Below are 17910 nucleotides of genomic sequence, written 5' to 3'. Positions count from 1 at the left end.
ACCTTTTTCACTACATTTATAGTTGTAAAGAGTTCTAGTTTTAGGACATACCCCTGAGAAAAATTCCTTCATCCCCTCTAGAGACACATCTCTTGAATTTAAACAGTGTAACTGTTGGAAAGGCCCTCCAATAGTCACCTTATGGCCATATGACATTATATCTCCCACTTGGTCATAAGGGATTTCTTGTGTTTATATGCTTGTTCTCATCCGGAACCTTGCATACACACTTTCTGAGTAATCTTTACTCACTCATCATTTAGATGTATCTGAGTCCCATTTGACTCACATGTCTAGTGAAAACATCCTCAGTGACTGCCTTGGTTAGCGGATCTGCTACCATGTCACTTGAAGGAATATAGTCCACTGCTATTTCATTTTTCATAAGCATATCATGAATATATTGATATTTAACTTCAATATGCCTACTTTTAGAGCTATCAACTCCTGTTGATATTAGTCTTATAGTTTCTTTATTGTCACAATAAAGTTGAACTAGATCTTTTGGAATGTGCAATTTCAACTCATTTAGGAAACGATTTATCCACACACCAAATGCGGCTGCCATGTTACAAAAAATATACTCAGCTTCCTGGGTATGTTGTGCCACGTACCCTTGTTGCTTGCATGACCATGCAATTGCCCCACCTCCTAACATAAATACATAACCAGAGGTGGACTTTGCTTCATCTCTATCACCAACAAAGTCAGCATATGAGTAGCCTACAAGCTTTAAACTATCTGACTGATAGCATAACTTGAGTTCCTTAGTTTCCTTTAGATATTAAAAAATTTTCTTCACTGCTTCCCAGTGAGAAAGCCCATGATTACTTTGATATCTACTCACTAGACTTACAACAAAACTTAAATCAGGTCTAGTGCAAAGCATTGCATACATCAGGCTTCCAATTGCTTGAGCATAGGGAACATTCAACTTTTCTTGTCCATCTTTTGGACAATCATTCTTAATTAGCTTTTGACCTTTTACTATAATAGTACCTTTTGCCTTGGTACTTTCTATTCTAAATTTCTTTATAATGTGGTCAAGATATTTTCTTTGCCTTAGACATAGCAATCTTGATTTTCCATCTTTCAAGATCTTAAATCCAAGGATATATGAAGCTTCACTCAAATCTTTTATTTCAAATCGAGAACTTAACCATGATTTAGTCATATTTATCATGTCTATGTTATTTTATGCAATCAATATATCAACATAGAAGGATAACACAATAAACTTACTTTTATTATTCTTGGCATATACACAATGATCCAAACTATTTGCCTCATAACCCAATTTGGTTACAGCATTATAAAAGTCAAATACCACTGTCTTGGTGACTGCTTAAGTCCATACACGCATTTATTTAACTTGTATACTTTATCTTCTTGACCTTCAATTTCAAAACCTTTTGGTTACTGCATAAAAATAATTTCATTTAATTTGCCATTTAAGAAGGTCGTTTTCATATCTATTTGATATAGGTCAAGATCAAAATAAGCTATCAATGCCAATATAATACGAATAGATGTCAATTTAGCTACATGAGAGTAAGTTTCTTTATAATCAATTCATTCTCGTTCAGTATAACCTTTTGCTACTAATCTTTTCTTGAATTTATCAATAAATCCATCTACCTTGAGTTTTTTCTTGAGAACCCACTTACTACCAATTGCCCTATATCCATTAGGCAAAGTAGCTAGTTCTCAAACTCCATTCTTTTCTATGGAGTTCAACTCATCTTTCATTGCTTCCTTCCATAGTTCAAACTCATTAGAAGTAACTGCATCTTCAAAACTCAAGTTATCAAGAGTTTCATCCAAATTCATGGAATAACACAACTCTTCACTCAAGAAGACGGGAGGCGAGCTGGGGGTAGACGGGAGGTGGGCCAGGGAAACGTGGCAGAGACGAAATAGAAAAGAGAAAGAAAGGGAAAAAATTAGGGATTTATGGGAAAATTAAAGATGGATTCGCGATGGCCAAATTTTGTCGCTAAGTCGTCGCTATTTGGCGACGACTTAGCGATGCAATAGTTCTGCCATTGATCTGTCGCTAAGTTGCAACAAATATGGCGACAAAATAAAATCCATTGCTAATCTATCGCAATGTAGCGATGGATTATTGACAAAATAATTTTTGTCGCTAAAATCGCAAATAAATGATATTTTAGTGACGAATATCTTTCTCTCGCTACTCCGTCGCCAATTTGCGATGGATTTTTTCCGTCACAAATGTCCGTCGCTAATTAGCATTTTTCTTGTAGTGGATTTCAGATGCATAGATTCATGCAACAGTTCTAAGTCTCGATAGGGATAGTGCTCTTGGTCCAGACGGCTATCCAGTAGTTTCATCTCTTCTTTCTGGTCGATCATTTCTAAGGACATATGTATAGCCATAAAGGATTTCTTTTCTAAAGGAAAAATTCTTTCTAGCATTAACTCTACTCATATCATCCTTATCCCTAGGGAAGCGGGTGCTCATTCTCTTTCTAAGTTCTGTCCAATTAGCTTGTGAAATTTTGTGTACAAGATCATTTCAAAGATTAAGGCCAATCATATGACTCCAATTCTTCAACACATTATCTCTCATAATCAAAGATCTTTTTTGAAGGGGCACACCATTTAGGAGAGCATTCTAATTGCACATGAATTTGTCACTTCTATGACTTTTAGCCAAGCTCCTATGATTCTTTTTAAAACGGACCTTGCTAAAGCAAATGATTGGGTGGATTGGCATTTTTTGAAGGACACACTCTGTTAGTTTGGTTTCAGTGAGGATTGGACTCACTGAGTCATGTGTTGTGTCTTTATTCCTAAATTTACGATTGTTGTGAATAGTGAGGCTGGTCCAGATTTCATGAGCATTAGGGGCATCTGATTGGGGGGGGGGGGGGGGGGGGGAGAGGGGCGGCGATCCTCTATCCCCATAACTCTTCCTACTTGTTATGGAATGGTTAAGTCGGAGTCTGCACAAAGCCAAATCTTTGGGGGGCCTTATGCTAGTGAAAGTAAAGGGGAGTTGGAGCCACTCTTTTTTTGCCAATGATGTATTATTTTTTATTTGGGACAATAAAAATTCAATTCGAAACTTTCTTGATATTGTCAAAGATTTTTGAAGACAAATTGGGTCTTGTGGTTAGCCCTCGAAAGTCAACGTACATTCCTTTTAATATCTCTTTCAGTCGAGGTCAATGTATCGACTCATTATGTGGGTGGCAAAAAATTGAACTTTTCATTAAATATCTGGGCCTTCCTCTTTTCAAAGGTCGTTTGAGTCTCAGTCTATATGAACCCCTCCTTTCCAAGTTTCGTAGTAGCCTTGAAAACTTGTGTAGTCGTACCTTATTGATGTCTAACTAATTAGTTTTAATTAAAAATATACGTCCTTGTTTTTTTCCTGATATATTGGAGTTCATGTTTTCTGTTACTTAGTGCGGTGATTATAAAAATGTAACGCATGATGAACCAATTTTTTTGGTTTGATACATCCATGAATCGGCACATTCGCTTGATAGCATGGGACAAGGTTTGTAGACCAATGAAGGAATGGTGTTTGGGGATTAAATCTTTTAGAGAGCATGATTTATCTTGCTTCACCAAACAAGGATGGACATATCTTCAGGAAGAGGCATCTCCTTGGGTGCATCCAGTTAAGGAGAAATACTTGCGTACCATCCGGTTAAGGAGAAATACACAAGAGGTACAACATATAGATGAATCTATATGTGATCGGGTCACTTAAAGTTGTATCGATCTATCTTCTTCAATAGACCATTAGTGTGAATGAGTTACAAGTATTTCTTAATTAATATGATTGACATTCTAGGTACTTGCATCCATCAGGAAAACAGGGCTCAGTAGCCCAAGTACCCTATTAGGGTAATAGTCATGTGATGATGTGGTTATGTACTCAACCCATTCACGCCACTTCGGTGCCTTTAGCCCATATGATCGTCTCACCGATAAGAGTGAGAGATCAAACCAAGTATAGATGTATGCATGTGAAAGGTACAACCTTGCGTACCATATGGGCTCTTAACTAACCCAAGCTATGAAGTATAAATATGACATGACTCACATGCATAATTGTCACAATTGCATAAATAAGTAAATTCACACAAGTATTCATAAATACTGGAAGGTTCCTTGAACCCTGCACTTTACACAAGCAAGTTATGTATCTCAAACATTGCACATCATAACATAATAACCTCATACTTTGCATTCACACCAGACACAACTCATAGCATAATCAAGACAAGCAATTTTAGCCCACATCATCCTTTGCATACAAGCATGCTACTTGAACATATGTACAAGTGCATATGTGAATGCCAAAACCAAATTCACTCTTTTGAAACTACATGTATAAGTTTCAAAATTGTATTTTCATACAAGTGTTGTCCACATAAGTGTATGCATGTTATGCACCATATATATATATATATATATATATATATATATATATATATATATATATTACTTTCTTTTTTTTTGAAATCAAACTTTGCATAAACATCAAAAAATATATATATATTTTTTGAAATGCTCACAAAGTGAGCCTTGTTCAGGCCAAGTCTGATCTCACCCGGGTTCAAACCTGGTCTGACCTGACTGGGTTCAAACCTGGTCTAAACCAGCGAATGGTTCAGACCAGACCTGACCCGCCTGCGTTCAAGCCAGTTCTGACCCAGTTTGGGTTTAGGCCTGACTCAAAGTGACGAGTGGTTCAAGCCGGGTCGAAGACCAACTTGGGTTTTGGCCAGGTTTGACCTTGCCTAAGTTCAAGCCTGACCTGAACTGACATGCGGTTCAGTCCCGGTCTGTCCCAGGCCAGCAAGGAACAAACATTTTTTTTAAGAGGATCCAAAAACCATGCAAACTTGAATTATTGAAAACCATATAGATTTATATTGAAAACCCTACCACTTATACTTCTAAAACAATTAATGTTTATACTTTAAAGGCCTATAGACTTAGATTTAAAAATCATATATTTTTTTAAAACCGCACAAACTTATATTTTAGAACCATAGTGTTTTAAAACCATATACACTTATATTTTAACACCATACGAGTTTATTTGTTTTTATTTTTTACAGCCTTTAATATGTGACATGAATAGGTTTTAAGCATACAAGTGATTTAATGTGTGTTTTTAAATTTGAAAACACTAATATGAAACAAACTAAGAGACATATTAAAAATGGTGAACCACCATCAAGAGCTAAAAGTTTAAAAGTTTAAGGTCTAGTTATACACATATATTAGAATGGGAAAACGTCATTAAAAAAACCCAACTCAAAGTTATTAACTATGGATATGAGTAAAAAATGTAGAGTCACTGCTAAAAATCCAAACATAATATTTTTAATCATAGGCATAGGATAGAAATATAGAGTCACCATTAAAATTTGAAAAACAACATTTTTAACTATGGCAAGAGTTAAAAATGTAGAATCTCTTATTAAAAATCCAAACACTACATTTTTAACCGTAGGCATAAGTTAAAAATACAATGTCACTATTAAAACTCTAAGAACAATATTTTTAACCATAACCATTGGTTAAAAAATACAATGTCACCATTAAAAATTTACGAACATTATTTTTAACCATTAGCATAAATTGAAAATGAAAACTACCACTAAGAGATTATGAAGAGTATCAACAAGATTGAATGTCCATACCCATACACACATGTATTACGTGAATACATCTATATATGGATGAAAAGAAAAATAGAACAAGCATTGAACAACTCTAAGTGTGAAATTTAATTTAGAGAATTACCAAAGAAGAACAACTAAAAACCAAGAACCACAAAAACATGTAGGATGAAGTTCACAATGGTGCCTCACACTACACCTATGTGGATCAATGTGGAGAGAGAGAGAGAGAGTACAAGGATTTTCGAAAATCCAAATAATGAGCTCTCTCACTTGCCTTAGAGAGATATTTATAAAGGAAAAATGGTTGAGATAAGATGTGTGGTGTTGTACACATGGGGGAGGATGGAGGGCTAGGATGAAATCAAGCCTCTACCATAGAAAGGCATCACTACAAATTCATAATAGTCGTACCTTACCTAAACAGTAGTCTTTAGAATATCTTCGTCCTTAATTCTGTGTTGATGGTGCCCAAAAGTAAAATCAATCTTCTAAAATACCTTAGCCTTCTGCAACTGATCAAACAAATCTTTAATACGTGATAATGGATACTTGTTCTTGATGGTATCCTGATTGAGTATTCTGTAGTCAATGTACAATCTCAGCGATCAATCATTTTTCTTCATGAACAATACATGTGCACTCTAGGGAGATACACTAGATCAAACAAATCCTTGCTCCATTAGCTCTTGCAATTGTCTCTTCAGCTCTTTGAACCCAATTGGCGACATGCAGTACAGTGCCTTGAAAATTGGTGCAGTTCCAAGCAACAACTCGATGCAAAACTTCACATGTCAATGTGAAGGAAGTTTAGGTAACTCCTCTGAAAATACATTAGGAAACTCTCGCACAATATCTAATTCATCAATCAGCACGATCTTTGATTCTATCAATTAAACATTAACCAGAAAGGCAGTGCACCCTTTCTGCAGGTACTTGCATGCCTTCAACATAGAAATCACCTGGTCCTTCAGAGCGGGTCTAGAAAGTCTAAACTCTACCTTCAGGCATTTGGGTTAAGACAAGATAACTTTCCCTTCCCAACACATAACTTTAGCATGGTGCTCGAACAACAAATCCATGCCCAATATGACATCATATTCAAACATATCAAGTAGGATGGTATCCATAGACATATTTTGTCCTTAGATCATCACTTCTATGCTTAAAATATAAGTTACACATACGGAATGGTTGTGGATAGGGGTGTGTACATGTAAAGCATAATTTAAAGACACTACTTGCATACTCAAATGTCTAGCAAACTTTTAAAAAATGAATGAATGTGTTGGACCACTATCAAATAAGACAAGAGTCGCTTGTCCAACAACTAACATGTTACCTTGCACCAATTCTCTTTTGGTCAATTGCTTGGCAGTAGTGGCATAGACTCATCCTGCCACTATCTTCTGTCCTACTGGCTTATGTTTCTGTTGTGATTGTTGTTGGCGTTGAAGCTGCTATTATTGTTGTTGTGATGCTCTGAGACTTTTTTTTTCATTCATCGTACTTCTTCTTGCGACACTCCATGACGTAGTATCCCATCTTGCCACTGTAGGCAACCGCTGGTCTCACGGGGATAGGAATGTCCAGAGTGGCTATGACCACACTTTTGATAGGACTGAGAATATTCTTGTTCCTGCTGAGGCTTTGCACCCCCTTGCGGTCTTTGCTTCTTTTTGTGGGCGAGGTGAACTTCTTTCCACCAGAATTCTTATGAAAGAACTTCCTTTTAGGCCAGCTCCTCTGGCCTCCATATTGCTACACGTTCTTGTTAGGTTGGGATTTTTATGACTCTGACCATTCACCATCGAGAAGAGTCACCACTTGGATGACCTTAACTAGAGTCTTTGGTCCACAAGTATAGACCTTAATCTTCAATCCTTGCTTTAGCCCTCGTGCAAACTTCATTGAACGGTCTTTCTCATTGGTATATATATTGGGGCAATAATGCTCTAAGCTCCAAAATATAGTGATGTAGTAGGCCAATGATGCACTGGTCTACTACAAATCTAAGAACTCTTCCTATTATTCTCGTGTTTGGGGAAGTAGGCCTCGCAGAATACCACTACAAATTGTTCCCACAATATCGATCCACTTAGAAATTTTATCTCAAAAGTTGTTGCTCGCCATCTTTCTGTGTTCTCTCTAAGCCAGTATGTTCCAAAGTTCACTTTGCTATCTTCAAGGACTCATAAATCTTAGAAGATCCTCTTGATCTCCCATACCTAGTTTTCGGCTGCCTCTGGCCAGACTTTCCTATGAAAGAAGTAGGGTTCATGTTTGTGAACCGCTTATATGAAACACTGTCGACTACTACTGGTGCTACACGATCATGGACAACTTACTGGAGGTTATTTTCCATCGTACACATTGCCTCTGCTTTTTGCCCCACAACCCCTGTGAGGTTGTTAAGGGTGTCCATGATATGATTGCAGCGTCTTTGCCAAGCCATCTATATGATTGTACAAACTTTGTATCAAGGTTATGAAAATTAGGTTTTCATAGTCACCATATAACCTATAAGTGTCATTTTTTTTATGATGAGACACCTATACTAAGAACAAAAATGCACAAACAAATATCAAAATATATGTATTAGTCACATCATCAACATATGTTTCTTTAGCAAAACAAGTCCCCAAACCCAACAACTAGCAAAACATGCAACAAGAACCCAAAACTAGGAGCTCTTCTACAGGACTCCTTAACAAAAATAGGTGTGAATCTAATCATTCTAGTGGAAACTAGTGAGCTGTCTAAGGTGGGAAATCTTGTTTTCCATACGCCTATGCTTCGAAGAAGGAAGAGGTAGAGGTGATACTGGAGTATACTTCAGAGAATCTGGAGGAGTAACATATGAAGTTGGAGTGTAAATAAGAGATGCCAGTGTGTATATTGGCGATCCTAGAGTGTATATAAGAGATGCTGGTGTATAGACAGGTGAATTCGATTTTGCTTTCATAACCATCTCTAATGGATTGGAAACCTCAAAAGCCAATATTGTGGATATATTGCTAACTTGAGAAAATGCATCCTCGAGGTCTTCCACATTGGCTTGCCTCAGGTCTTGGGCAACCTTTGCTTGGCATTCCTCAATAGTGTGTTCTCTTTTGCTATAAAAGAGACATTTCCCAACCTCTCATGGGAAAATTTGTCCCGCATGGTCTTAGAGACACCTCTTGCATAAGAAGTTGAAAGCTAAACTCTATTGACTCCACTACACGGTTTGTATGGTCTATGCTTCTAGCATGATGTTGCACCTATGTTCCGACAACATCTACCTTCCAGCAAAAAGAATTTTCTCTAAGTCTTAAATATGCATATTATCATCATAAAACACATATGATTCAATAATAAACTTTAGTTAGGGCTACTTACAATGTGATGTCGATGCTGGACAAACCATGAACCATATTCTATCATTCACTTTGATACCAAACTGTAACACCCCAAAATTTTTTAACTTGAAGTAATGTAAAATTTCAACCTTTTTTTTTTTAATGTAACATATTAGAATTTGTTGGGGTGTAAAGTTGGACAACTCTGGTGGGTTACAGAAATATAAAGTCTAAGCTAGATTGGATTTAAGTTTTACTTGGACTTGGATCCAGGTCCGCACTCAAAGTAATCACAGTGGGATAACCACTTTAAAAAATCATAACCACACATAACTTAATGATAAACCAGACAATTCCAAAATGATGATAACATGTTCACAGTGTAAAAAAAATAAAAAAACATCTCAATATAACTGAGAAGAAGAAAAGTTTGTAGGATCCACAAGGAATAATAGAAACATGGTCTCCGACCTTGCCACCACATCGTACTATCGCACCTATTTACTCGTCACCTACATCCTCATGAAACAAGGTTAAATTCTTTCTAGTAGGTAAGATAAACCACATACATAAAGTTTGAACAAAACCAAAACATTCATCACATTATGACATCATAGCTTAATAGTTTAATACAATCATGATCTCACAAACATAGTGGTTAACACATAATCATGATCTACCTTGAACAAAACTACTAAAACTATATAGCTCAGCATTGTAAATAGTTATAAATTGATACACCAATATAAGCCTTGTTTTTTTTTATTATGCCTCTGGGTATACGGAGGGTGAGTCACATAGTCTGTTGAGGTCACTATAGGTGTTTGTTATGCTATATGACTTGCTTGCCTGTAGTGCCTAACAGACTGAGTCCCATCTCCAAGCGGGCAGTCGGTGACCGAGAGAAAACTCATAAGGTTCAAAGATTTAATATGGATTACAATCCAGACTATCTACAGTAGTTGAGGTATATCTCATGGACAACATCTGCCTCCTTAACTTTGAGTGACTAAAGACCCAAGGGATGTCGTTGCTCCCAAACAAGAGGTACAACATGCAAGTGAATCTACATGCAACCGGGTCACTCAAAGCTATAGCAATCTATCTTCTTTAATAGACCATTAGCGTGAATAGGTTTTAAGTACTTAATTAATATGATTGAAATTCTAGGTACCTCTATCCATGAGATAAATAGGGTTCAATAGCCCAAATTCTCTATTAGGGTAATAGTCATATGATGATGCAATCATGTACTTAACCCATTCACGCTGCTCTGGTGTCTTTAGCCTATATGAGTGTCTCATCGATGAGAGCGAGAGATCAAACCAAGTGTGGATGTATGCATGTGAATGGTACAACCTTGCGGCAACCCAAGCTCAAACATGAGCTATTAAATACAAATATGATATGGCTCACATGTATAATTATGACAATTGTATAAATAAGTAAATCTACACAAGTATTCATAAATACTGGAAGGTTCCTTGAACCTTGTTCTTTACACAAACAAGTTATGTATATCAAACATTGCACATAATAACATAATAACCTCATGCTTCACATTCACACCAGGCACAACTCGTAGCATAGTCAAGACATGCAATTTTAACGCACATCATCCTTTGCATACAAGCAGGCTACTTGAACATATGTATAAGTGCATATGTGAATGTCAAAACCAAATTTACTCTTTTGAGACATGTATAAGTCTCCAAATCGTATTTTTATACAAGTGTTGTCCACATAAGTATATGTGTGTTATGCACCATATATATATTTTTAAATTCTCACAAAGTAAGACCGGTTCATGCTAGGTCTGATCTCACCCAAGTTGAGACGTTGATCTAGCCAATTCAGGTTCAGATCTGGTATGACCCAACGAAGACCCAGTTTGGGTTCAGTCCTGACCCAAACCAACGAGCGGTTCAAAATGGGTCTGACCCATCTTGGGTTCAGGCCTGACCTGAACCGACATGCGGTTCATGTCGTGTTTGACCTTGTCTAGGTTCAGGTCGGGTCTCCATCAAGGGACAAACATTTTTTTTGAACAGTTTTCAACACATGATCCAAAAACCATGCAAACTTGCACTAATGAAAACCCTACCATTTATACTTCCAAAACCATTAATGCTTTACTTTAAATCCCTATAGACTTAGATTTAAAAATCATATATTTTTTTAAACCGCATAAACTTATATTTTAGAACCATAGTGTTTTAAAACCATATCGGCTTATATTTTAACACCATATGAGCTTATTTGTTTTTTTTTCTTTTGTAACCTTTAATATGTAACATGAATAGGTTTTGAGCATACAAGTGATTTAGCGTGTGTTTTCGAATTTGAAAACACTAATATATATGAAACTAAGAGACATATATTAAAAATGACAAACCACCATTAAGAGCTAAAAGTTTAAAAGTTTGAGATCTAGTTATACACATGTATTAGAATGAGAAACAGTCATTAAAAGAATCCAACCCAAAGTTATTAACTATGGATATGAGTAAAAAATGTAGAGTTACAGCTAAAATCCCAAACACAACATTTTTAATCATAGGCATGAGATAGAAATGTAGAGTCACCATTAAAATTTTAAAAACAATATTTTTAACTATGGCAAGAGTTAAAAATGTAGAATCACTTATTAAAAATCCAAACACTATATTTTTAATGGTAGTCATAAGTTAAAAATATAATGTCACCATTAAAACTCTAATAACAACCTTTTTAACCATAAGCATTGGTTAAAAAATACAATGTCACTTTTAAAAATCTAAGTACATTATTTTTAACCATTAGCATAAATTGAAAAGACAAACTACCACTAAGAGATTAGGAAAAGTATCAACAAGAATGAATGTCCATACCCATACACACATGTATTGTAGGATTACATTTATGGATGGAAAGAAAAATAGAACAAGCATTGAACAACTCTAAGTGTAAAATTTAATTTACTCTTGATAAGAGAATCACCAAAGAAGAACAACTAAAAACCAAGAACCACAAAAACCTATAGGATAAAGTCTACAATGATACCTCACACTACACCTATGTGGAAAGAGGTGGAGAGAGAGAACAAGGATTTTCAAAAATTCAAGAAATGAGCTCTCTCCCGCCATGTAAGTTATCGCTAGAAAAATGAGACACCTAAATGTATAGTCAACAAAGGGGAAAAATATCGATTGAACACTAAATTTACCATCTTTTGACATTGACATGAAAAAACTGCCCCCATAAACAGAATCCTAACTGTGTTGGCTCTCCCAGCTATACTTATGGTCACCGTACTGACGGCATAAAACTATGTGGTCTTACCCCTTGCCCCCATGGAGTCACCACGCTCAGCTCCTTCAAGGGGTGACACCCGTGAGATTTGAACCTCGAGCATCTACCTAGCGGCCTTAGGCCCATGCCACTACGCCAAACCTCTAAGCGAGGACCATCTACGTCATTGTCCTTAAAAAAAAAGTTCGTATTTCTCGATTACTTATATTGTTTGAGACAAAGAAGTCGGCACAAAAATGTGTAAAAATGTTTAAGTGGTTAAATTTTCAGTTTAATGGGAATTACTCGTGAGGTTATCTGCTTTGGTGGCCATATGAAAATTGTTAGAAAGACAAGTAAACGGCCCCATGAGTAAATGAGGTTTTTCTTTTCTTTCATGTCTATAGCTGTCAATGGGCCAGCGGCAGTTGGACCTGAGTCTGGACCAGTGATCCGGGACCTACTTGGTTTGTATAAATATAACAAGCTTGTCAAGTTGGCCTTAAGTAGGACCACAGAGTCCAGTCAAAATGGGACCTACTTTTGCTATTTGGGACTCAGATCTGCATCGCGCCTCAACCAGCTTGGTCATTGTCTTGGCCAAGGGTGGGATGCATGGGGTCCACCCACCTGGGGCTTTCTCAGCTTGCTTAGTTAAAAGGAACAAAAGGGCCCTAGTTGGCTTATACCCGAAGCATGTTTGGACCCACTCCGATCTTCAACATACCCTATCCTGGGTCACAGCAGACACTATGTTGATCCAATCCGGAATCAAACCAGATCAAGCTATAATCCATTCCATCCTTTTGTTCCCAAAAGGAGGAAAGCAAACAGCTCAGATTCGGTTCAGATGTATGCATTGCTGGATCCAACATAATCAGATATGCAGTCAGAAGAAAAAAAATAAGAAGAAAAAACATAATCAGAGATAGTCAGAATGAAAAAAAAAAAAACTTGATTACCTTAATTGCCTTTTTTTTATGATCAAGGGGTAAGCCCATAGAGTTTTACATTGCCAAGACTGTGATCGTGAGTATGGCAGGCAGAGCCAGCACGACTAGGTCTCTGATCCTGAGAGTGGTTTCTCTGTGTAGATGTAAAAAAAAAACTGGGGGACTAAAGGCCCTCCTTTTCCACAACCAGACAGTTATTCAACCACCCATACCAGTGGGGTTTGAACTTGCAATGTCCCATCACATGGTGATTTGCACAAACTGCTCCTACCAAACAGGCGGCACACCATTGGTGATTAGCATAATTGCTTAAAACAGCTAATCCGGTGCACTTACATGTAACCCAATTTATTTGGATCTTAATCGGTTTTAGATTCGAATGTTAAACTTCAAAACTAAATATAAACTGTTTAGCTAATCGAATATGCTAAGAGCATCTGACTAAATTGTAATCAGGTTGGTCGCACAAAACCACCCTGCCCGAAGTCGAGCATACCGTAACAAATATGTGCAGTATTTCGAAAATTCCACAATTTTTATTGCGATTTCTGCAAAAACTAATAAAATGCAGAATAAGAAGTGAAATGTCAAAAATATAACCTATTTTATAGGTACAATGTGTTTTATAGGGATAATATTAATGCAATACAAATGCATTTTTTCACCTTTTTTATATTATTTAACAGACTTTATTTTTTTAAAACTTTCATATGACAATGTTTTCTCGAGAATTCTATCAGAAAGCCTAGCTTTTTTGTTAGGTTCTCCTTCACCGGGATTTTCTCCAGAATGAGATTTTTGCCTTTGGTCGTACAACTAGGGGTGTCAATGGGTTAGGTTTGGTTCAGACCCAGGTGGGATGAAACCAAGATCTGATTTGAGATCCAAACAGATCTACCATAAGGGAAACCATACCCAGATCTTATTAGAATTACATGTACCCGATAAAATTCTGTTTTTCTATCTCTTTTACATTAAAAATTGCAGATCTTAGTCGGGCCCAGGTCTGGTATGAAACTTTACAAACCATACCTGACTGCATATATTAATCAGACCTTTTGAGTTGACCCGAATTTTAATCGGACCTTCTTGTTTATCATCAAACCCTGACCCTACCCGTTGACACTCCATTTTCATCTCAATTGGATTGGATTCTGATCAGGATTTGACCAGTTACTTGCCAGCGCCAGACCTCTCTTGTGTTGTATGTAACTAGGAGTGTCAATGGGTCAGGTTTGACCTGGACCTGACCCGTACCATACCCTGTAAGGTCAGGGTTTGGTGATAAACAAGAAGGTCCGAATAGAATCTAGGTCAGACCCGAAGGGTCCAATTAATATATTGAATCAGGTATGGTTTGTGAAATTTCATACCAGACCCCGGCCTAACCCTAGTTCTGACTAAGATCCACAGTTTTTCAATGTAAAAAAATAAAAGATATTATTTTACCAGGCATGGTTTATGAAATCCTTATAAGATTTGGGTGTGGTTTCTCTTATAGTGAGTCCGATTAGACCCGAGTCCGGATCCATACTATCATCTCATATCAGGTCTGGATTTGGTTTTACCTGAGTCCAAACCAAACCCGACCCGTTGACACCCCTATATGTAACATGTAGTCCACGAGCACTGAGACCCCTCGACGATCCATCCCCCATCTTCTCTGCCCACCCCACCAACCACCGCCTCCTCCGGTAACAGCTCTTCTCTACCGCCACGTCAGCAGGATTTTCGACCGTTTCTCTCCAACGGTTACTTTTTTTCTCAAAAACCCTGTGTGCACCTTCCCCTCCGATTTTACCGTTAGGATCTCTCTCTGTGTTTCTACAGGAGGCGAGCCATGGGGAAGCTCTGCGAGGGGTCGGTGCTCGACGGTTTCCAGCCCGTCTCCCCCCTCAACCTCTCATGGAGAGACGGCTTCAAGGAGAAGAGGGACGGCTTCCTCAACGACGACACCGGCGCCTACGATCTCTCCGACCTTCGCGAGAACAACGGCTGGGACGCCGTCTCCGGCCTCCAGGAGCGGCAGAGACGCGCCCTCCAGTCCCTCTCCTCTAAGGGAGTCTTCTGGAAGCACCCATCCAAGCCCATTATCGCCCAGCTCTTCCTCCTTTTCCACGGCGGCGACGTCGACACCGACGGCAACTGCCTCTTCACCGCCTCCCGGAGGGCGATGCAACTCCCCGACCACCCCGCCGAGCTCCGGAAAAGGGTCGTCGACCGCTTTTCCGATGACTACCGGTCGGGAATCCGGCCTCTGGCTGAGACCGACGCCGCGATCAGGAACATGTACCAGCCTGATCTCGAAGCGGGTTGGGGTGTGCATTTCGTCCAGGAGGTGAAGTTCCTGGCCCCCAAGAAGGATCGCCAGCGGTTGGATTCTCTCATTGAGGATCTAACCAGAGTCGGGGTGTCGAGGTAGGAATCCTTTTATTTCTCACCATGTTTGTTATTTCTCCAATTTGTGCCTAATTATGATCTGGGGAGACTCATTTCCCTGTTTGGTTTAATTTGTTTTACTTTTATCTTTGGTTGAAAAGTATGATTTGGTTCTTGATTCTTTGGTTTCATGCTTATGCTATTTTCATGTTCACGAAATAATCCGATTCTTTGGTTTCTTTTGTACGTTTTCTTTCTTTTTTCTTGTTTTGATATGATTTTTTGTCTTCTTTCTTTTGTTCATAGAACTACTCTTCTTTCTTTATGACTACTCTCCTTGAATTAAAGAATTTGGCCTTTGTATTTTTGTTCTGTTTCTGTTACAGAGAGGCAGCAGCAGAAGCAGTGTACAAGGAGAGATGCATCCCTGTGAAAGATGGGGAGAGCTGGGCGAAATACATGTCGACTAATGGGGATTCGCAAGATGAATACGAAATCATTTCTATGCACTACACGCAAGAGGGTCTCCTAACGGTGGATGAGAACAGGGATGGGAAAGCAGCTGCCTTTGGGGATGATATTGCCATTGAGACTCTGGCTACAGTGTTCAACAGAGAAGTTTATGTGGTATATATAATCTTTCTTCCTATAGTCCAATGTCATAAATTCGACTCCCAGCTTCCGTTTTCTTAGCCTTTGCTTTACCACTTTTTTGGTTCCCCATTTTGTGCAGGTGCAAGCTCATGGATCAGATGGATCATCAGATGAGGAGGCTTGCCTGTTTTTCCTACCACACCCTCCACGAGGGGGTCAAGTTACTGGGTCACCAGTTTTCCTTCTAATGAAGGGCACAGGTATGTAACTCAATTGTTCCTCATAAACCAACCTATGACCTATCAATTTATATATTTTTTTAGTAATGAGCAGTTGAGCACCACCTATTGTAAAGGGCTCCGTGTGCCATTTCCCAAATCTCATTATGACATGATAATATGTAATCTTATGCATTTTTATCATCATTTAGTAATTGGGATTTTTCTTTTTTTCTTTTTTGGTTTTGTTGTGGTTTCCAGGCTGGTGCTGCGCAGGTGCTGATCATTATGAGCCGTTGATCGCCTATGCTGCGCCATCTGCTTCTCAAGAGAAAGCTGCCGTCAACTTGTGATATACACATATATAAGCAACAATTCTCTCATTAGCTCTTTTCTTTGATTTGGCTAGGTTTTTGCTGTCTTTTCGTTTCTTTTTTATTTTTTTCGGGGGTGTGTGAAGGTTGGGGGGAGACAAATATGGGTAGGTTTGAGATCAGGAATTTACGCATTTCGATTCACTCACTGGCTTGTGAGAAGAACAGAATTAATACATGAAGGTTTGAGATCCTCTTTTTGGCATATTCTTGGCTAAAACCAATACTCTCTCTCTCTTTCTCTCTCTCTCTCTCTCTCTCTCTCTCTCTCTCTCTCTCTCTCTCTCTCTCTCTGTTTTTACAATTTACATTTCGTCAAAGATGAGGCAAAATTGGGCAAAGTTCCGCACGTCTCTGACCGTTGTCAAACAAATAAATTTATTTCAGTAAGGAATATACACAGCTAGTTGAGAACATGCGTTTTTATTATTTTAGTTGGTGTTGCTAGCTGTACCTGTAAATTGAGGGGTCTCCACAATATGAAGCCGTGTCATCATCACATGCAGTCCCTTTCTTTTTCTTTCCTCCAAGCTTCTTATGTGAAGCAGATTGATTGCAGAGGCATTTTCTCTTTTATGAACAGAGATGGACTTTGGAACTTGTTTAGATCTTTTCGCTGTAAAGTTTTATATAATTCCTTATGAAAACAGGAATCTTGCTGGAAGTGGGTTGTGTGGGGGCCTGTGGCATCAGATTTGGCAGTTGTTTTTCATTTTTTGAGAAGTATATAGAAAAATAATATTAATATGAGTAATACATACAATATTGATGGATCATCCAAATAGAGTTAACAACAGAATGGTAGAGAGATGTCTTCATGTTCCCAAACGTTGAATGCCGATCCAAGAGACGTCTTCATGTTTCCATTCTGATTTTGTCGCGAGAAAAACATCCGACTGTATATAAAGAGCGCCGGTTTTTTTCTTCCCATCTCGGAACAAACGATTGCTCCTTTCTTCCATACACCATGGTGAGAAGATCCACCATTTCTAAACTTTCCTCTCTTTGAAAATTTGACAGAGAGAGGGCCCAAGACAAGTTGTCTGAAACAGGACACTTTGATGTTGATATCAGGCCAAGCTAAGAGAAATATTTCCTGAAAATGAAGA

At 38.1% G+C, this 17910-nt stretch overlaps 1 protein-coding gene across 1 annotated transcript; it reads left to right on the top strand.

Moving 5' to 3' along the window:
- Positions 1-15076: 15076 nt before the first annotated feature.
- LOC149845885 (uncharacterized) lies at positions 15077-17215 on the top strand. Its single transcript, XM_089989663.1, has 4 exons — positions 15077-15654; positions 16002-16242; positions 16349-16469; positions 16689-17215. The coding sequence occupies exons 1-4, from the start codon at positions 15077-15079 to the stop codon at positions 16778-16780; spliced, it is 1032 nt and encodes a 343-aa protein (XP_089845789.1). The 3' UTR covers positions 16781-17215.
- The last annotated feature ends 695 nt before the right edge of the window (positions 17216-17910 follow it).

The sequence above is a fragment of the Nuphar pumila genome, chromosome 2 (genome assembly GCF_984573655.1).
Source record: "Nuphar pumila chromosome 2, dmNupPumi1.hap1.1, whole genome shotgun sequence".
NCBI classification, from domain to species: Eukaryota; Viridiplantae; Streptophyta; class Magnoliopsida; order Nymphaeales; family Nymphaeaceae; genus Nuphar; species Nuphar pumila.
The sequence above is the reverse complement of the archived record's forward strand: the minus strand, read 5'-3'. Positions and strand labels throughout refer to the sequence as shown.